General features: G+C 34.9%; 1 protein-coding gene and 1 long non-coding RNA gene across 3 annotated transcripts in view; one reads left to right on the top strand and one right to left on the bottom strand.

The window, feature by feature from the left end:
* Window positions 1-23,402, bottom strand: part of Eato (Engulfment ABC Transporter in the ovary) — a 96,801-nt gene that overhangs the window by 2,214 nt on the left and 71,185 nt on the right. The window contains exon 21 of one of the 2 annotated variants that reach the window (XM_075295172.1): window positions 21,157-21,957. The exons of the other annotated variant lie outside the window; for it this stretch is intronic. Coding sequence (XP_075151287.1) covers window positions 21,522-21,957 — 436 coding nt within the window. The 3' untranslated portion in view covers window positions 21,157-21,521. Of the gene's footprint in view, window positions 1-21,156; window positions 21,958-23,402 lie in introns of those variants that run through there. 2 annotated transcript variants of the gene reach the window in all.
* LOC142227646 (uncharacterized) lies at window positions 5,144-6,311 on the top strand. The gene is made up of 2 exons (XR_012719942.1): window positions 5,144-5,900; window positions 5,961-6,311. It is a non-coding gene; the product is annotated as an uncharacterized LOC142227646 (long non-coding RNA).

The raw sequence follows: 23,402 nt of genomic DNA, 5'->3' as shown, positions 1-23,402 counted from the left end.
GTTATATATCCAATATGAGCTCAAAATGATTGCAGGTTTGGCTGTGGCGACGGATTCTTTTTCGATTTCTGTCAAATATTTGGCCAGTGTGACCATAACATTACCCTCAAACTGAAAAGTTGTTGCATTTGAAAAACGCTCATCTTGTGTTTATTGGGTATTGAAACATGTATTAAAAAATAAATATATGTTTGGGTTGGTGCTTTAAGCTATACTGTATCGAACACGTCCTCTATGATAATTAATTTCTTTTTCATATAAACTAGATTTCAACTTTTACAAATTATGTGTTTATTAGTCAAAAAGATATTTTTTATTATAAAGCCAAATTACGTTTGAGTTTTGTTTCCTTTTCTCTATATTTACCAATAATACAGAAATTACACACCCTCATAAAAAATCGCTTCTGTAGCATATACTCCCAAACATATTTTGCTTCAAGCATATACATTTTTGGGTATTGCCCAAACATTTATATGTTTGATCTCTTCCAATATATAATATGTTTGAAAGCATATTGGTCTAAACAATATATGTTTGGGTAGTCTAAGTTCCAAACATTTTGTATTTTTGCATCCAAATTCAATAATGTTGTCTTCCAAAAAACAATATGTTATTATGTGAACATATAATATGTTTGGAAGCATTTTGCACCCAAAAATATTATATGCTTGAAAAAAAATCTCCCAAACAATATTGTGCTCAAAATTTTATTTATTTATTTATATATTTACAATCATAATGAATTATGAAAATAAACAGGTAATATAGGTGCTAACAACATAGGTTTTCGACCTGAATGCTCAAAATTTTGTTTCTGCCTAATTGTATATTCCCCCACATCTTTCTTACTTCCACATTTTTTAGTTCTTAGCACCTTTTTCTGTAATACAAACATTGTAGAAGAAATTATTCAATTTTATAATTTTTTTATTTTAATTTTACCTTTTGCCTGACGGGGATTCGAACAGCGGACCACACAGTTTGTAAGGATCAAAGAAGTAGCTGAGCCAAGGAAAAATAAAATGTTAATTTTGTAATAACAAGCAACAACCACCAACTTAATTCAATATCGCTCCCTGTTAAATAGAGCTCCAAGCTACTAAACACATATATGTTTATAGGCTATTTCTAAATTAATATATGTTTGCATCCAAGCATATTATATTTACAAACATTTTATGTCCCAAACATAATATGTTCTAACATATTAACATATATGTCCCAAACATGTTATGCTAGTTTATGAACATTATATGCTTGCACTCAAAAATATTGTGTTTAAAAATTTGTGTTCCAAACATATAATGTTTATAGCCAAACATATGAAAAACAGTCTTTTTTATCCGTGCACCCTTGTGGTTATCCGTACCTCATTATATTCGAATCGGTGATGTCTTTAAGATCCGAAATTTGAGCTTAAAAAATATAAAAAGAGGATGCGAAATTGGTCGACGTTCTACTAACTCCTCATGTTCCAACTTTTGAATGAACAGGAACATTTTCCGAATGGAATTTTAATCTAACGCCCTCGATGGTTGAGAAGCAACAGTAAACGAAGATGGAAATGGATATAAAGCCGCTTACAGCTGAAGAATTTTAATTTGGTAACAGATGTAATATTTTTACCCTTCACCACTACTGTGGTACAGGGTATAATAAGTTTGTGCATTTGTATGTAACGCCAAGAAAGAAAAATCTGAGACCCATCGTTTAGTATACCGATCGTCTTAGAATTAAATTCCTAGTCGATTTAGCGATGTCCGTCTGTCTCTCTGTCTGTTCATGTATTTTTGTGCGCAAAGTACAGGTCGCAGGTTAAGTCCGATCGTCCTCAAATTTGGCACAGGGTCGTTTTGGGGAACAAAGACGATCGCAATTGATTTTGGAAAAAATCGGTTCAGATTTAGATATAGCTGTCATATACATTTATCCCCGATCTGGGGGCTAATCACGGCATTCGATATCGGGAACTTTTGATCGAAATCTAAATTTTTCGGATCACGGGAGTCGATATCGAGTTTTTTTGATCGACAATTTTTTCGATTGGTAAATTGCAATCGTAAAACATTTTTCACATGTTTTTCACAATGTTTTCGTCATATAGGAATAGTAAAATATATTAGTTTTAGTTCGAATTGTTGGTAATTTGTAGTAAATTTGCATATAATGAACATATTTTGAATATTTAGGACTAATGCAACTCCAATAAGTTAAACAAAAATTGGTCATAGTCGAGTTCGGGAGCGAGCATCCTAGCTTGGCAAAGAACCATATATAAAGTGCACATGCTAGATCGATATCCAAGAGATTGTGATCAACCAATTACCGTACCATTCCGTTACAACATAACGCTTCTGGACCACCTTGTAAGAATAGTGAATGATGAAGGCTTCCACTGGCAAAAAGTTTTAAGACGGCAGACAATTGTAAAGCTATAAAATTGACGTTGACGTGCCACCAAAAAATTATTTTCCATTTGAACGCCTCCTTCGTCAGCCGAAATCGTCCATTGAGCCTCCAAAATTCTAACAGTGCACACAATTTCAAACCCATGCGAAGATATAATGCAATACAATTTACTTTTTACATTGAAATCTTCATTCTATTTTGTGCCGCTAACTTAATTTTGTCATTTCATTTTGTTCTGCTTCGTTTTTTGCTGTTGGCAATGCTAGAGAAATTGCATCAAATTTCGATCGAATGCCGTGATCCAAACTTTTATTCGTATCGACAATTTTTTCGATACGATTATGAATTCGATATCGAATGCCGTGATTAGCCCCCTGGTTATAATTGGCGTGTTTAATAACCGATGTTCTTCAAATTCCGTACATCCGAATATTTTATGAGTCTCGAAAAACTTGCAAAATATTATCCAAATCGGTTCAGATTTAGATATAGCTCCCATATATATCGTTCGTCGGATTTAGACTCATATGGCAACAGAGGCCAAAGTTTACTACCGATTTTCGTGAAATTTTGCACAGAGAGTAGAAATGACATTCTACCAATGCTTGCTAAATTTGATTGAAATCGGTTCAGATTTAGATATAGCTCCCATATATATCTTTCGTCCGATTTAGACTCATATGGCAACAGAGGCCAAAGTTTACTACCGATTTTCGTGAAATTTTGCACAGAGAGTAGAATTGACATTCTTCCAATGCTTGCTAAATTTTATTGAAATCGGTTCAGATTTAGATATAGCTCCCATATATATCTTTCGTCCGATTTGGACTTATATGGCCTCAGTTTGCCCAGGGCCAGAGTTTTGCCCAGAATTGCTTCAAATTTTGCACAATGAGTACGTTTAATAATATCGGTAAATGTGCCAAATTTGGTTGAAATCGGTTCAGATTTAGATATAACTCCCATATATATCTTTCGTCCGATTTGGACTTATATGGCCTCGGTTTGCCCAGGGCCAGAGTTTTGCCCAGAATTGCTTCAAATTTTGCACAATGAGTACGTTTAATAATATCGGTAAATGTGCCAAATTTGGTTGAAATCGGTTCAGATTTAGATATAGATTTATATATATATATATATATATATATATATATATATATATATATATATATATATATATATATATATATATATATATATATATATATATATATATATATATATATATATATATATATATATATATATATATATATATATATATATATATATATATATATATATATATATATATATATATATATATATATATATATATATATATATATATATATATATATATATATATATATATATATATATATATATATATATATATATATATATATATATATATATATATATATATATATATATATATATATATATATATATATATCTAAATCTATATCTAAATCTGAACCGATTTCAACCGACTTCACCAAATAATATATCACAACCCACACTTGACCATATATCTTGGCGGGATCTAACCAATATCCTTGTAAAATCGCCACTGCTAAGTAGCAAAAATTGTAAATATTACTAAAATTGTCCTATATCTCGAATACATATGTATCATCTGACAAATCATAAATGCTCTTTTGTACAATTGCATTAAAATTTCTCTCGCTTCATGTTTCTCATATTTTTTACTAACATTGGTTTTTTATCCCAGGGCGATTTAAATTGTAATTCTAGAGTTTTTGTAAGAGTACAAAAAATTGTCTCCATTAAAAGTATTTGTATCTGGAAATGCAAACCTTTATATAGCTCCCAGCAAATTTGAAGTAGTAGAGAGTCTACATAGTGGTTAAGGGTATAATATAGTCGGCTCCGCCCGAATTTAGACTTTACTTGCTTGTTTTTAACTATATTTAAAAATAAAGTACAAAAAATTGTCTCCATTAAAAGTATTTGTATCTGGAAATGCAAACCTTTATATAGCTCCCAGCAAATTTGAAGTAGTAGAGAGTCTACATAGTGGTTACATAGTCCGCCCGAATTTAGACTTTACTTACTTGTTTTTAACTATATTTAAAAATAAATTAAAATAAACAAGAAAATTAATATACCGACCTAACATCGTTAACGCGAAAGTTGATAGGGCATAGAGTAAAGGTGTGCACGTGAGCGGCATTTCACTCACACTCACGATGGTGAACATTTACTCACGCATGAATATTTTTCTAGGCACACCCAGAAAAAAGTGCCTTCGAAACTAAAGGAAAATTTTTTCATCAATATAGTTTATCCATTTTATTTCCATTAAGGTAAATTTTTGTGAGAAATAATAAAATTTACTCGTTTCAGTAAAAAAAATCCTAAATTGTAAGCAATTAGGAATAGTTCATTAACTAGAACAAGGCATGGAATTTTACTCATACTATTTTCTTCGCTGGGTATAAGAATTTACTACTGAACAAGAAAATTTTATTCACCGATAACAAAGCATTCGTAAAAATAAACAAAAACCGAACTAAAACCAAGTTTCCTCAAAATTAGTAAAATTTCTTATAAAATGATAATTGCGACTACCTTTATAATAGAAAGTTTTTCATACATACGAACAACACTTGGCATACAAAAATATTTTAGTTCATTCGTACTAAGAAGTATGCAATCCTTTCAAAACTTAAGGAAACACACTTGTTAGAATATAGGAAATTTTCCTATATTTTTATTGTCTACCTGTAATCGATACCTGTCATCGCAATCGATGTGTTTGCGCGTGGGTGTAATCGATATGTTTGCGCGTGGGTTGTTTTTTTAGTTGGAATCGCGTTGTTGTGGTATACGGAAAGATTGTTAAAAAATAATATGGTAAAATAATATAATAAATAAAAAATAAAATATATAAAATATTTATTATTTTAAATTAGTGAGAAAAAATAAATCTATCAATGTTCGTGATGGTATATAAAGAAAGAAAACACCAGCAGAATAACAACCCTTTCATTTGCACCCAGAGAAATGGTTGGTTGCAATTCGATCATTACAATGAGGAAATGATGTCAGTAACTTATTTTTTGTTACAAGAACAATGTTTTGATTATTTTCCCCATTATACATCCAACACGACCATAAAAAAGTTCACAGGATCAAAACGAAATTCCCATAACCATTCAATTGGTTACAATAACCAACACCGATAAATTTGGTTTTATGCTGCATAAAATTGTTAAGCTAACCACCAGCATAGTGAGACCTACATCATGGGAATCAACAAATGGTTGTTACAACCAAAAGTTAAGTATACTAATAGAATCTTAGTTCAATTATAGGACGGGCGTAAGGTAGTTGTTGCAACAAATAAATATTTATATCAACATCGACATGGTAAATGATATGACGCTACAAAATTTGCAAAACGGGGAACAGCATTTACTTGATAATTGTCCGCAATACATTGAATAAAGTTTATCCCATAGAAAAGAAGTTGCCTTCCGGTAAGTATCGCACCGATTTATAAAAAAGGAATATTACAAAAGTTTACATAAAAATTGTAGGCTTCATACCCGAACAAACACAAATACTTTCTACGGCAAGCGAGCTTTTTTATTGTATTAAGCATACAGGACAGGTCTAAGTCGATGTGTATTTATATCTAGAGGATTAAGGAAGACATTTCTGGCAAGTATATATTGAATTAGGTTCTGTAGTTTGACCACATAATTGCAACCTAATAACCATCTGTCATTGGTATACAAATATTACCTATCATATATTGTAAATTGTAATGTAAATTGATCTCACGTATATGTAGATTAAAAGCCTTTGTTGTTAGCACCTTTTGTATTTATTTTCGTAGTTTATTATGATTGTAAATCTTGCAATAAATTAATAAAATCTCAATATAATCTGCCCTTTCATTTAATATTGGAATTTGGTTAGGATAATAATAGAGAAAATCGAGGGGGGTTGCACCAACAAACAAAACAATTAATATTAGATTGCGACAACCAATGCAAAGTTGATCCAACATACTACTATGCAGTTACAATTGCCAAATGTTAGTTGTGCTGACAGATATTATTGACAGTTGATGGAACCACCTGCTTTCGGTTGGCAAATAATTCGGTTGAGGCAACGAATTTGTTTTCTAGGTGTGTCTTCATTTTGGAATCTTCAATTATCAGGTAATATTCAGTGACGCTAACCTTTTGTAACAAAAATGGTTTATGATTTTTTATATTTGTAGGTATTGAAATTGTAAAAGGAGGACAAAATCGTTAGGCAGCAACTTATTAAAAGTGAAAAGTACAAGAAGAAGAAAAAGTGCGTTTTACAGTTGATAATATCACATGGAAATTGGAAACAGCGGAATAATAAACTAATATTTCAAGGAGATTCGATGCTGTTGATTCTTAATAAATATATTCAATATATTAATAAAACATGTCTTTTATTGAAGATAAAATTGCTTATATAAATAAATAAAATTGTATTTAAAAACGAAGGTAAGCAGTTCTAATTATGAAGTAAAAGTTTTACCACAAATGTGTAAGAGTTGTCCATGTGAATGAAAAAATTTCAATAAAATCATTCCATATATGAATTCAAATCAGTTAAATTTTTTCATTCTGTAGTATAGTGGTACATAAATATAGGAAAATGTTAACTAATATATGGAATGCATTATACCTAATTTCTACGAAAATCACATCGTTCAAACAAATAAGAATGTCTTCGGCGCTATACGAAGTTCAACTTTCTTCACAATGAGTTCATTTTAACTTAAAGAAGGGGTCACTTTTTTCTGGGTGCAGTCACGCTTACACAAATTAACGCTAAAAAAATCTCAAATAGCATTCCCTTGCAATCAAATAAATTCGAAGAATTCAGGCAATGCTATATTCCTATTTCCTTTTCACATCCATTCTTACTACGCGTGTCGTTTGCGTTTAGTTGGATAAACTTACTGCTGACACATGTCTGCAGAAAATCAATCACCAGTACTGATCACTAACCTTCTGTTGCACTTATTATTGAGAATTATTAAGCTTTTCCAAATCTGTAAATATTCCATGCTAGGAATTAGAAGTCAGCTTATTTCACTTTCATCTACTTACGCCCAGAAAAAGGGGCTCCTCTAATGCCAACTGAACTTTATTTTAGTTCATAAAGATTAGTTGAGTTTAGTTAAATTTTGCACAATATGAGTAAATGTTCCTCATTTGAATAATTTTTTGCTAACTTTAATGACGTGAACTAAAAATAAGAAAAAAAGTTGAATACAAATATAGTGCACAATTTTACTAAAAAATAAAGTAGTTCATATTTTCCTAAAATGACAGAAGTTTGCTTAAATAGAGTTCATAGGTCTTTCAAATGAGTAAATTTTACTAAATTTGTACCTGTCATGAACTTCGTATAGCGCTAAAGACATTTTAACAATTTTTAAATCCAATTTTTTCTTTCAACCGATAAAATTTTCTTAAACAAGAGAAAATTAATTATTTTAAATAAATTTTCTTCAATTTGACAAAAAGTATTAACTTATTTGTAACATGCTGCAATTAGAAAACTATTTTAGTTAAAATTTTCTAAAATAAACCTACATTTTCTTCCACGGTGGGTTCACTTTTTTTGTGTAGAGTTATGGCAGTCAAAATCAACTATAGAAAGAAATAATCATCGGCTGTAATTCATCAAAATATCCAAACCTAGACATTTCGTTTCATTCAAGCTAATAAAAGGAAAGCAAAAATCGAAATGTTGAAAAAACATTCATGCCTGTTCTGGGTCACACCGCATTGTGCACCACACTATACACTTTCTACACACCACACACAAAGTTAGTTGTTCTGAGTCACACGTGTGAACACTTTTTTCGGACTTTTAATCGAAAAATGTGACAGCTGATTTTTTCTGCAAGCCATATTTTTTGCAGACAGAAATTATAAACAAAACATATTTAAACATAAAAAATTAAATGTAAGTGTGTAATTCAAAGCCATAAAATGCCTGCCAGATTTTTGTTAGCAGTGAATAATGTAAGGACAAGAGGAATTTATCAAGAACAAATAAGAAGGCGACAATTGCGTGATGGTTCAAATCTGTTTTGATTTGTTTTTTTCTATCCCTCCTCAATGTTACTCATGAACAAACGATCGCCGTGTCGTTCTCTTTTTTTTTTTTGACGGCGGAGAAGTTTTTATTTTGGTTTTGATCAAACAGTTTTCAATATCCATACATTAAAGGAAATTTAATTATAGTGGGCATAATTAACTATTCTGTTAAGGTTTTTCTCATTTGTATTGTTTAAATATTTACAATAATATTGCAAACAAATTATCTATCGTGGCGGCCTCCATGTGCAGAAAGATATTGGCGGCGTTCTTTTTTTTTAATTTACTCAGTGATTTGTGCACCAAGAACACTTTGCAGAATTGAAGATGCCATATTTTTCATGCAATAAATTTGGTAAAATTCACTTTTCTTAGCCCATTGATTTTGTAAAAGTTATAATTTAATTACCTTATATTTTCAAAAAGACCTTTGATTTGTTTAGGAAAGCGGAAATTATTCACAAAAATCAAAGATAATTTTGCTTAAAACTTTTTTGTGTTAACTTTTAAAAATTGTGGCAACATTATACTTTCGAACACACTGAAAATTAGCTGATTAAAACAACCCCAAAATTTATACACCAATCAGAGGAAATTTCGGTTCAAATTTTAGATGGATTTTTAAAATCGTGGTTTCTGCCATATATAAGTGACTTTCCCAATAAAATTTGTAAATATTTATAAAAAAAACATATTAAAGTTTCAGAATCTTTTATTTATTTATTATTAAAACTTCTAACTTTGCATACGATGGCTGTACACTAAGCCCACACAAAAGAAATGTTCGTGTACATTTTTCAGGTCTATGACGGTGTAGTGTTGGCCAGAACATCTTTTAAGTGTGACACCACACGAAAATTGTACATGTGTGTACCAGAACAGACACGATTAAGTCAATAAAATGAAAAATCCAAAGTGTTTAAAAACACAAAAAAAAAATAATATAACATCAAATCAACTGGCGCCCAACGAAAAAATAGGGTCGTCAAGTAGTGCCCCAACGGAAAAATTAAGGTTCTCAAGTCAGGCAACAAGTAGTCGATTGAAAAGTGGTCAGGCCCTTAAGTATTGCCATATCACCCTTATAAAAAATATTAAAGGATCCATCTGCCTCATGAAGTTCTGGAATCCTCAAGAACAATTATTAAAATTAACAAAAAAATTGACTAAGTGTAAAATAAAACAAGTTAGTAAAGTCTAAAGTCGGGCGGGGCCGACTATATTATACCCTTCACCACTATATAGACCAAAATTTTTGTTACCATCTCAAATCCTTCCAATTTGTTGGGAGTTATTATGAATGTTTATATCCCCATATATAAATATTTATATCTTAACCGATTTGGAGACAAGTTTTTATACTTCTACAAAATCTCTAAAATTAAAATTTAAAACGGTTAAGGTCCTGTTAGTAGATGTTAGTAAAAAATATGGGAAATATAAAGCTAGAGCAATTTTAATGCAATTGTACAAAATAGCATTTATGATTTATCATACGATACATAGTATTCGAGGACAATTTGAGTAGTTTTTACAATTTTTGCTAATTAGCAGTGGCCATTTTAAAAGGATATTGGTTAGTAGATCTCAACTTGGCCAAGTCGGGCGATATTTCCACAAGTCGGAGCTATATTTAAAACTCAACCGTTGTGTGGAAAGTCTGGCATTACAGTGCGTAGGATATGACTAAGATATATCATAGTGTGGGAATTTTGGCCATATTTGTATAAACCGGAAGAACAAATAAATGGAGGCTTTATGTAAATCTGAACCAAATTAGATCAAAATTGACACGGTAAAATATTATCTTAAATACGTTCTCAGGCGAACCAGTGGCGAAATATTTTGTGGTCAGATGAAAAAAAGTAAATTTGTTTAACTCTGATCGGTCAGAGGTACACAAATTTTTCGCCACTTGTTCGCCTGCCAATTCACATGTTCCCTTGCGAACTCCAATCTTTTTCCTGCGTTTCGATTTGAGAGGAACGAAACTTTCCGGTCACTTTTAGCTTTAAAATCGTTTTGAATCAACATTATTCTTATTGTAGATGTATCAACATTCAAATCATACTCCTTTTTCAGTGCTGAAGATGTAACAAACATGGCACAGTATTTTTCTTTTTGTTTGCTCTGAAACTTTTGATTTCATTCCCCTTTTTTCTGGTTTTGACTCATACTTTACTGCATTTTCGACCATTTCCTTGGAGCATTTAAATATTTTTGCAATTTCACTGTAGCTTTTACCTTCATTACGTATTTTTTTGTTGCCTCCCGGCGCTCGTCAGTGCAATGATTTCCTCGTCCCATTTTTGGACCTAAATGATTATTTTTACACACGTTACTAAAATAATTATAGGACCATATAGGACCAACCTTACCATTTAAAACATATTTATCACGAATTCACTTTTTAATTTTAAATTTTTAGTTTTTTCCTCAGTTGACTCTTTTTTATTGCACACTATTTTCAATAGGCACCAACATACAATCACTACGCCTGGCGAAAGCGACGCTTTGCTTATATCAAAAATGGCGGGGTTTTATTTGTGAGAGATCACATCAATAAAATATGACAGTTGTTAGCAACAAATTTTCTGCATACTTGATTAAAAGCCGTTAGAAGTTTAGGAGAGTGGATGACTCTATTTCATTTCACACCACTGTACCTAAATCTGAACCGATTTTGACCATGCATGCATAGTTAGAAAAATAATTCTGTTATCTCCGAAAAATTTCACGTAAATCGGAGTATAATTTTGGCCTCCGTGGTCATATGAGTGTAAATCGGGCGAAAGATATATATAGGAGCTATATATAAATCTGAACCGATTTCAACCAAATTTGGCAAACTCAACGATACTATTAAGCGTACTCTTTGTGCAAAATTTGAAGCAAATCAGTGCAAAATTCTGGTTTTTGAGCCCATAGAAGTGCAAATCGGACGAAAGATGTATATGGGAGCTATATCTAAATCTGAACCGATTTTAACTAAATTTAGAACACTGAAGGATACTATTAAACGTACTCCTTTTGCAAAATTTGAAGCAAATCAGGGCAAGCCTCTGGCTTTTAAGGCCATATAAGTGCAAATCGGACGAAAGATATGCAGTGCTGTTCAAAACATTTGCAACCACATTCCCTGTTGAAAATAAACCGTAATTATAACGAAAATAAAAATATTAAAACCAAAATTTCAATGCAATGTTGTTGCTTATTATGTCCATTTTAAAGATTCAAGGAAATAACGGAACTAACGATAAAGATTTTTTGATAATTTATAATTTTTCTTTTAATTTATAATTTTCGACTTTTACTATAGGACTGAACTAGCTAGTCAAGCACCCACGATTTTTCATCGGAAATCCGTTGTTTTACCACGTTACACGTGTACTAAAAATCATGATCGCGCTGAATCATTCATGCGGAGCGCATTTCCCGGAATGCTTACGGTAATATCACATTAGAAAAACGGTTTTGTAAACTTCCGACAGCATAATACCCTCGACTCTATAAATCGGGCCAATAACTTGTCCAGAAAAATACCCCCGGACCCTAATATTGACCCCACCATGATTGACATAACTTTTTGTAATTCTTGGATTAAGGCTTTCCTTGCAGTCTTCGTACTAAATTTGTACCATCCGATCCATGCAAGCTAAATTTTGAGCCGTAGGAAAATATAGCACATATCTACTGCTCCTGAGGCCAAATGATTTTTGACATTTTTGTATAATGGCACTCCGACTTCTAATGCTCTACCACTGATCGTTATGGTAGATATACCCAGTTGAATTTAATTTTTTGACTTCTTTAGATGATATTTGATTGAATTGTCGCATAGTTCCTTTCTATATGATCTTCTTTTGGCGTAGTCTTAGGTTTTCTTCTTTTTCTTCTTCATTTGCATTTAGTTGAATGAACTTACTAAAATAAAATACTTAAATCAACATCAAGTCTTTCATTCAAGCTAATAAAAGGAATGAAAGGGGAAAAATCAAAATGTTAAAAAAAGGAAATATTAAGTCAATAAAATGAAAAATCGAAAGTGTTTAAAAATAAAAAATAATATAACACCAAATTAATACACATACTGACGACTAGAGAAATCTAACTCAAGCAGAAAATATTTTAACGCCTCACGCGCAACGAAGAATGGATTTGTATCAAAGAATTGCGCACACGTCCATTCACGAGTGAAGAAATCTAACTCACTCATGAAATCTTTTAGCGACTTACATGACAGTAGGAATTTTACACGCACGCTTACAACTGTAGAAATACGAATCCAGCAAATTATCAGTTTCCCTTATATTACGAATGCAAGTAATTACTCACGCACTTATATTTTAAGCGACTCCTATCACGCACAATCACGACCACACTCACGAATGGAAAAAAATTATTTACGAAGGACATATTTTAACAATCACACATACTCACGACCAAAGACAATAAACTTTAGAAGATGGGAAATTGGCTTGCATCATACCAAATGTTGCATTAACGGCGCTAGGTCCATACATGTTTGTAATTTTTTTATTTGCATTTTTTAAATGGAAAACTTAATTTTTTTAATTGAACAAAGTTAAATTTTGAGCAAAAAATTAACAATTATATTTTTCCGTTTGTTCCAAGATATTTCCAACTCTTAACTTTGTTTTATTTGCATTTTAATGTGTCGAACCAAACGCATAAACGACAAGTATGGACCTAGCGCCGTCAATGGTTTGATGTCCTCAGCAGCTAATTTCCTATCTTCTAAAGTTGTTGTTGTTGTTGTAACAGTTTATTGTGATCTCATCCATTTCATGTTATACGCTTGGTACATCAGCTTGTTGGCAGATCAAGGAACTCTGCGACTAAGATGGGGTGTGTCCAGAGTGATCTGGTGGTAAGTCGGGTTGGTTTGGCTGGGCAAGAGAAAAGATGACGCGTGTCGTGTGGCCCTTGGTTGCAAATTGGACAAACGTCAGCTACGCTGCTATCAATCACCGATAAGTAGGAATTGAGGCGGCTGCACTTGCCTGATCTTAATTGGGCTAAAACTACCCTAGTCTGCCGTGGGAGGTCTCTTTCCTCCGGTGCTATGGGCGGTGGTCGGACTCCAAGAACAGGATTAACCTTGTAGCTTCTCACCGCTTCAGCTACAGTATCCTCATGAATCCTGTTCAAACCTGCCTGGTACGCTGCTTGATCTAGAGGCTCTCTTTTATAGCGCTGGATCTCGCGCTCTAGATTATGTATATCAACCCTTACGTTCCTGGGTGGTGGTTGTGTATCCATAAGATGGTGGTTTGGATGATTACTGCGATAACAACCCAGGAGATACTGCTTTGACAACATGTAGTTGTGTCTTCGCACAGGGATGATCTTTGTCTCCAAATAAAGGTGATCCAGGGGTGTGCTGCGGAGACACCCAGTCGCAGTTCTAAGAGCAGCGTACTGGCAGGTTTGTATGTTATTCCACTGCGTATCACTGGTCTGCGGTGTCCACACTGGCGCTGCATAGTTTACCACTGACCGGCCAGTTGCCTTATATTCTATTCGAATTTCCAGATCTTTAGAATATACTCCGAAGCCCACTTGTCCATTCAATTTGGAGCCATCAGTATAGAAATCTATATATCTTTTATTCCCCGGGGTCTGTGTACACCACGCCTCACTGTTGGGAATTAGAGTTTCAAACTTTTTGTCGAAAAGTGGTTTTGCCAGGGTGTAATCCACTACGTTAGGCACATCTGGCATTACTTTGAGGACCGAAGTATGACCGTACATTTTTTCCGACAACAGCGATAGCTCGCGCAACCGCACAGCCGTTGTTGCAGCTGACTGTTGGGCCAAAATGTCTAAAGGCAATAGATGTAGCATGACATTAAGGGAGTCTGTTCCTGTCTTACTAAATGCGCCTGAGATACATAAGCACGCCATACGCTGAACTTTATCTAAACAAGTCGGTTTCTGAAGTGCCGGCCACCAGACTACAACACCATATAGCATTATAGGTGTAACTACTGCCGTGTATAGCCAATGCACAGTTTTTGGTTTTAGTCCCCACTTTTTCCCTATTGCCTTATTGCACGAGCTACCGTGGCTTTTCTCGCCCTCTCTTCAATATTAAGCCTAAAATGCAGCTTCCTGTCCAAAATAACGCCAATCACCAAAGGGAATTTCAGTACCCCCTAAGGAAATGGGCCTAATCGTGGGAGTTTTGCGATCAGTACATGACTAGTTCTGTCTTTGCTGGATTTACACCAAGACCATTATCTTTCGCCCATTTCTCAGTCATCCGGAGAGCTCTCTGTATAATATCTCTGATTGTGGATGGGAATTTTCCCCTGACTGTTAGCGCTACATCATCTGCGTATGCCACCACTTTTATCCTTTCTTTTTCTAGGGAAACCAGAAGGTTGTTTATAGCAACATTCCAAAGAAGAGGTGATAGAACTCCTCCTTGGGGAGTGCCTCTGTTCACATACCTTTGTATGTTTGTTTGCCCTAGTGTGGTTGAAATACGTATCTTTATTAGAAGTTCGTCTAACAGCCGAAGTATACCTGGATCAACATTCAGAGTTGTCAGTCCATTTAATATCGAGCTCGGATGGACATTATTGAACGCCCCTTCGATGTCTAGAAACGCCACGATTGTGCATTCTTTGACAGATAATGAGCTTTCAATAAAGCTGACTAGTTCATGCAATGCGGTCTTAGTAGACCTGCCCTTCGAGTATGCATGCTGTCGTTTCGAGAGCAAACTTGAATCCACGCTAGTTCTAAGATACATGTCTATCATCCTCTCCAGGGTCTTAAGTAGGAATGATGATAAGCTGATTGGTCGGAAATCCTTCGCACTCGAGTGAGAGGCTTTTCCTGCTTTAGGTATGAAGACGTCTTTTGTTTCCCTCCACTTTTCTGGAATATATGCTAAGTTTATACATCGTTTATATATCACCGTCAACCAGGGGATTTCGCTTGTAATTCCGCTGGAGTAATTCCATCAGGTCCGCAAAATAAACTCTATTAGCGACTCTCCCCTTGCATTAGTATCACTACATCCCCAAATACTATGATGTGCATTTGCATCGCATCCCATAATGAGTTTTGTCTTTGTTTTTAGTGACTCCTCAACTAAGGTCTTAACGGCACAGGGTGGCATCTCCCTATCATGTCCCATGTAGACCGAAGATACCCAATATTTCCATTTGGATATCTCTAGACTGGCTACGATAGTGTCTGCATTGCTCAATGAAGGAAGCAGAAACAAGTTTAGTTCGTTTTTAGCAATTATACATGCTCGATTTATATCGTTACCGGTATTATGCAAAAGTTTGAAACCCGGAGTGCTTAATTCACAGATCTTGTTCTTATATATGTATGGTTCTTGAACCATACATTTTGGAGCCATCAGTATAGAAATCTATATATCTTTTATTCCCCGGGGTCTGTGTACACCACGCCTCACTGTTGGGAATTAGAGTTTCAAACTTTTTGTCGAAAAGTGGTTTTGCCAGGGTGTAATCCACTACGTTAGGCACATCTGGCATTACTTTGAGGACCGAAGTATGACCGTACATTTTTTCCGACAACAGCGATAGCTCGCGCAACCGCACAGCCGTTGTTGCAGCTGACTGTTGGGCCAAAATGTCTAAAGGCAATAGATGTAGCATGACATTAAGGGAGTCTGTTCCTGTCTTACTAAATGCGCCTGAGATACATAAGCACGCCATACGCTGAACTTTATCTAAACAAGTCGGTTTCTGAAGTGCCGGCCACCAGACTACAACACCATATAGCATTATAGGTGTAACTACTGCCGTGTATAGCCAATGCACAGTTTTTGGTTTTAGTCCCCACTTTTTCCCTATTGCCTTATTGCACGAGCTACCGTGGCTTTTCTCGCCCTCTCTTCAATATTAAGCCTAAAATGCAGCTTCCTGTCCAAAATAACGCCAATCACCAAAGGGAATTTCAGTACCCCCTAAGGAAATGGGCCTAATCGTGGGAGTTTTGCGATCAGTACATGACTAGTTCTGTCTTTGCTGGATTTACACCAAGACCATTATCTTTCGCCCATTTCTCAGTCATCCGGAGAGCACTCTGTATAATATCTCTGATTGTGGATGGGAATTTTCCCCTGACTGTTAGCGCTACATCATCTGCGTATGCCACCACTTTTATCCTTTCTTTTTCTAGGGAAACCAGAAGGTTGTTTATAGCAACATTCCAAAGAAGAGGTGATAGAACTCCTCCTTGGGGAGTGCCTCTGTTCACATACCTTTGTATGTTTGTTTGCCCTAGTGTGGTTGAAATACGTATCTTTATTAGAAGTTCGTCTAACAGCCGAAGTATACCTGGATCAACATTCAGAGTTGTCAGTCCATTTAATATCGAGCTCGGATGGACATTATTGAACGCCCCTTCGATGTCTAGAAACGCCACGATTGTGCATTCTTTGACAGATAATGAGCTTTCAATAAAGCTGACTAGTTCATGCAATGCGGTCTTAGTAGACCTGCCCTTCGAGTATGCATGCTGTCGTTTCGAGAGCAAACTTGAATCCACGCTAGTTCTAAGATACATGTCTATCATCCTCTCCAGGGTCTTAAGTAGGAATGATGATAAGCTGATTGGTCGGAAATCCTTCGCACTCGAGTGAGAGGCTTTTCCTGCTTTAGGTATGAAGACGTCTTTTGTTTCCCTCCACTTTTCTGGAATATATGCTAAGTTTATACATCGTTTATATATCACCGTCAACCAGGGGATTTCGCTTGTAATTCCGCTGGAGTAATTCCATCAGGTCCGCAAAATAAACTCTATTAGCGACTCTCCCCTTGCATTAGTATCACTACATCCCCAAATACTATGATGTGCATTTGCATCGCATCCCATAATGAGTTTTGTCTTTGTTTTTAGTGACTCCTCAACTAAGGTCTTAACGGCACAGGGTGGCATCTCCCTATCATGTCCCATGTAGACCGAAGATACCCAATATTTCCATTTGGATATCTCTAGACTGGCTACGATAGTGTCTGCATTGCTCAATGAAGGAAGCAGAAACAAGTTTAGTTCGTTTTTAGCAATTATACATGCTCGATTTATATCGTTACCGGTATTATGCAAAAGTTTGAAACCCGGAGTGCTTAATTCACAGATCTTGTTCTTATATATGTATGGTTCTTGAATAAGAACTATATCTATGTCTCCTTTCATCAGGAGAACTTTTAAGGCAGCACAAGCGGCCTTACAATGGTGATGATTTATCTGGAGGAACCGTTGGAACATCCAAATTTTCAACCACCTTCACATCAGCCGCTTCAATTGAGTCATCAAGGGCTTCCTCCTCACAGATCTCGGTGACTCTCGCAACAATCCGCGGTTCAGCTTTGGTGAGGTTTGAGCCTGTAGAAACTTCCCCCATACGATTTTCGCCATAGTCTGCAGGTTTTATGTCTCCTTCGGCTTCGCTAGGAGAATTTTTCACTGCTGACTCTACCGGAGGCTTGTCCGTTTCGGAATCCTTTGGCTGATCGCTTTTGTATACCTTCATATGGATATTATGAAAGCCATAACTTACTCGTCCTTGGGTCTGGAGTAGATGTGGCAGCGACTCTATGTTTAATATAAACACCGCATGTCGTCTTGGTCCATCCACCTCATCTAAACGACAAACCTTCCAATCGGCGGTTGGCAGATCGGGGTTACATTCTTTTAGTCTCTCTAGTATTGACTCAGGATCAGGAGGGTTTGCCGGTATCCATGCATGTGCTCTAGGTTTAGCCGGTATGTCTTTTTTATCGACTAACTCCAAAGCAACTCCTTCCCAAACTTCACCAATTAGCATCAATGCAGCTTTAAAGCAATCCATAGACCTCTGGTCCACAAAAGCTATTAACTTATATCGTCCTTGATACCATCCAGCATCTTGCCGTCGAGGACGTGGTCCGGGAAACTTTTTTCGCACCTCTGAGTAGACACCAGACATCGCGTTCTCAATTTCCCCCATTTTTGCTTTGGAATCATACCGTCCTTTATTAATAATAGTCATCACAAGGATGTCTTTTGCAACTGAGGCAAACGATCTTTGATCCCATTTAGAGGATGGCAGCTCATCCGGTGATCGTTCCCTTTTTCCAGCTTCAAGAATTCCTTGAGCCCATTTTAAGGAATCGCTTTGCTTAGCCGACAACGTGCTTGGGTCGACTGATCCTAATTTCTTTAGCATAAACAAAGCATTTCTTCGTTCCTTGAATCTCTTTCGAGAGGGATTACCTCCTTTTGATGTTGTCACCTTAGAAAAGGTTCGACTTGCCAAAGTGTCACCGCCAGTCGACCCGTCTACAGGTCGACTAATTGGGCCTGACTCTTGGTCGCTGCCCAAATTTATAACTTCAGTCGTTACCCGTCCACTGGGCCCTGAAGTTAGCAACCCAGTCGATGACTTTAAATTTCGCTGCATGGTGGTTTATTATTTCCACCACACGTGAAATTCGTAATAAGTACTTATTACGATGAAATACTCCGCTATTAGAAAACACGTCCGTTCAGTTCGACGGTTGAATAATAAACAACGTACTAAGAACAGTTAGAAAAAAGGTTAACTTTTTTACACTTAAAATTAATTTCATGGATAATATTAATTTCTCATAGTCAATTTTAACCGAAAACAACACAATATTTTTTATTGAAAATAATTTTCACGTTATTCAAAATTTTCTCCCTCTTTCATGCGTCTTACAGACTATACGTTTTTCCGGACGGAATGTCTGTGTTTGTAAAGAATCTTACAGTGCGTCCAATCGATACGACAATGTTTTATAAACCATAAACATGCAGCAGTATCGATTATGCCTTCGGATTTAACTTATAATGTGGCCAATATGTGGGATATGTTCGACACGACCACTGTCGTCCGGATAAACTTATAGTCTGCAAAGCGCATTACTCTCGCACACTTTAATCCTAAAGGTGGGTATTAAGTTCGAGTTTAGCCGCTAAAACCGAAATTAAATCAGTAAAACAGTATTAAATTGTAATGCAAATTTTATTAAAAAAAAGCAAGTTGCAAATTTTATTATAACTTGATGGGGAATAGCCCAAAGCAAATTTTAACAAAGTTTTTACTGCTTAAAATGGATTATTAAGGTGAGTATTAAGTTCGAGTTTAGCTGCTAAAATCGCTAATGTGAAAACTAAATCAGTAAGAAAAATGCATGAAATTATACATATTTGTTGCAAATTTTATTATAACTTGATGGGGAAAAGCCCAAAGCAAATTTTCACAAAGTTTGTATTCCTTAAAATGGATTATTAAAGAAAAGTAATCGTGAAAAAATGAAGTTTTTAGCGGCTAAACTCGAACTTAATACCCACCTTTAAAGAAAAGTAATCGTGAAAAAAATGACGAGTTTAGCGGATAAACTCGAACTTAATACCCACCTTTAAGGTGGGTACTAAGTTCGAGATTAGCCGCTAAAACCAAAAAAAAAAACAAAGAAAAAGGTATACAATTAGTTTTCTTTGATGCAAATTTTATTATAACTTGATGGGGAATTGTTCAAAGCAAATTTTGATGAAGTTTATATTCTTAAAAATGGACTATTAGAGAAAAGTAATCGTGAAAAAATGGCGTATTTAGCGGCTAAACTCGAACTTAATAACCACCTTTATTGTAAAATCCAATGCAATCAAAAACGTGAGCATGGCTAAAATATTGACTGTGAAGAATTGCGAAAGCATAATTAAAAGCGTTAGTTTGAGAAATTTCGTGAGGGTAATTCAGATTGGGAGTTTGATTCAAAGCAAGAGCGTAATTGAAGTCGTGAGCGTCACTAAAATGATGCGACTGAAGTCACGTGTCTCTAATTTTCTCTTGATTCACGATAATTTCGTGTCACGCGTACACCTCTAGGGTCAACCAATTTTCCATCTTTCTCTAACATTGTTTTTCTGCTGAGCTTTTAATTAAACCAAGAAAAAGGAATTAATCGATCAATTAATTACACCAAGTTACACTGAAAATGTACATTTGATGAGAGGTTACTTTTCTTATGTATTTTGATCTGCTGAATTCGAAAACCATTTTCATCTCATCAAATGTACATAAAAAAATTTATTTTGTAAACTAGTGTTATCAAGTAAAAATCAATAATATTTGTAACTGGAGTAAGTTAAAAAATTTAATTCAAATCGATACCAAAACTGATTAATTTACCATTCTTCTTGATATTATTTTCTAGATTTCATTGTCACAAAATCATAATTTTCATTATTCTTAATGTTTATAGGAAATATTTTTTGAAAATACAACCATTCAATCTAATCTTTACCTTATGAATTTTGTGTTAAATTATTGTATAAATGAAACACATTTTTCTTTAAAAAAAAATTATTATTAAAAAATAGTAGGTTGAGATACGAACTTTTAATTCTAAAATGGAGAAATGATTCATGGATTCATCGAGACAACCTCACAGACAGTTCATAAAAACTGCTATAATAATAAAATCTGCTGCAAAAGAAAGAACTTTTGTTTGCCAAAATTTTATACATAAATGAATATGGAATAAATAATTTATGAAATATGGATCAATTCAATGTACTTATAATAGTTCGTAATCAATAACCTACAATAACGCTATACAGACTTAACCATATTTATTTTTATTATTTAATGATATTTTTGTTATTGTAGATTTAATGTTCATTATATTATACAAATTTGAATGTAAATATACAATTATGGTCGTATCCGAGAACATTATGCCCCACTCGTTGGAAATAAATCAACGATAAGCGAAACACATATCGATGACACTCACCTACAGTTTATATGGTATGTTTTTGTCGATACGTCTGTAGTTTTATAATTATACTTATATATAATGTTTTTGCTATTAGTGGATATCATCATAAGTGTGTATAAAGCACTTTAATGTAATATAATGAAATAAATATGTCTTCATGTGTAAGTTTTGAATGACTATGAATGAGATTCGTCTTTTCTTAAATGTCCAATTCTATTGTGTTACCATTATTTACTCCGTTGGTTCTGCTTTCCTGTTTCGCATCGTACTTAAGGAATATATCTTCTAATGTTGTTTCATTAACAGAATATTCTTCTACAATGTCTGAAGCATTCTTTTGAAATTGGACACATTTTGAAAACACATCTGACCAGACAATAACTTCAAACGATTTGATGAAATAAGTTAAGATACCAGCATGATTCTCCCGCAATGTGCAATGCGGAAATATTTGCTTTAATCTATTGGTGACATTTTGAACATCATTGTCTGAAGCGTCGTTAGTACGAAGCTTAATGCTGATGGTGAATCCAGCACCATATAATTGTTTAAGTTCAGGAACGTACCCTAAACATCTAAATTGTCCTTCACCCATTATGGCAAGTCGATTGCAAAGGTGTTCACACTCGTCCATACTGAAATAGAAAAACTTTGTTAGAAAATGTCATACATATATGGAACCAATTGTGCAAAATTGATTTATGTGGGTGGTCCGATATTTGCTGTGCTTCCCCTGCCTGCGGATAGAGAATTCGTCCATCCGCTGTAAAAACCTATATTCGAACTGTATCCATATCGCATGTATTCTTCCAATTACCGGAGAATCAGTCTCCCTTTCTTTATTACTTTGCAGGCTAAGTACTTATCGGACAATCCACGTATGTGCATAATATGTTTCGTTAGGTAAAATTAAAATTAACTAGCTTAACGGTTGGCTGATAAGTCCCCGGTCTGACACATAGGTGGCGTCACTATTATTAAATACATATTATTTTTATATAGTACCAAACTTCAAATGATTCGTGTCAAATTTTGACGTCTGTAAGTCAATTAGTTTGTGAGAAAGTTGTGAAGCAACTTTTGTTATTGTGAAAACAAAATGGAAAAAAAAGGAATTTCGTGTTTTGATAAAATACTGTTTTCTGAAGGGAAAAAATACGGTGGAAGCAAAAACTTGGCTTGATAATGAGTTTCCGGACTCTGCCCCAGGGAAATCAACAATAATTGATTGGTATGCAAAATTCAAGCGTGGTGAAATGAGCACGGAGGACGGTGAACGCAGTGGATGCCCGAAAGAGGTGGTTACCGAAGAAAACATCAAAAAAATCCACAAAATGATTTTGAATGACCGTAAAATGAAGTTGATCGAGATAGCAGAGGCCTTAAAGATATCAAAGGAACGTGCTGGTCATATCATTCATCAATATTTGGATATGCGGAAGCTCTGTGCAAAATGGGTGCCGCGCGGGCTCACATTTGACCAAAAACAACAACGTGTTAATGATTCTGAGCGGTGTTTGCAGCTGTTAACTCGTAATACACCCGAGTTTTTCCGTCGATATGTGACAATGGATGAAACATGGCTCCATCACTACACTCCTGAGTCCAATCGACAGTCGGCTGAGTGGACAGCGACCGGTGAATCGTCTCCGAAGCGTGGAAAGACTCAAAAGTCCGCTGGCAAAGTAATGGCCTCTATTTTTTGGGATGCGCATGGAATAATTTTTATCGATTATCTTGAGAAGGGAAAAACCATCAACAGGTCGAAATCGCGCCAAAACGGCCCCATATGAAGAAGAAAAAAGTGTTGTTCCACCAAGACAACGCACCGTGCCACAATTCATTGAGAACGATGGCAAAAATTCATGAATTGGGCTTCGAATTGCTTCCCCACCCACCGTATTCCCCAGATTTGGCCCCCAGCGACTTTTTCTTGTTCTCAGACCTCAAAAGGATGCTCGCAGGGAAAAAATTTGGCTGCAATGAAGAGGTGATCGCCGAAACTGAGGCCTATTTTGAGGCAAAACCGAAGGAGTACTACCAAAATGGTATCAAAAAATTGGAAGGTCGTTATAATCGT

The sequence above is a fragment of the Haematobia irritans genome, chromosome 2 (genome assembly GCF_050003625.1).
Source record: "Haematobia irritans isolate KBUSLIRL chromosome 2, ASM5000362v1, whole genome shotgun sequence".
NCBI lineage: Eukaryota > Metazoa > Arthropoda > Insecta > Diptera > Muscidae > Haematobia > Haematobia irritans.
Note: the sequence above shows the minus strand (reverse complement) of the source record. Positions and strands in the feature narration are given on the sequence as shown.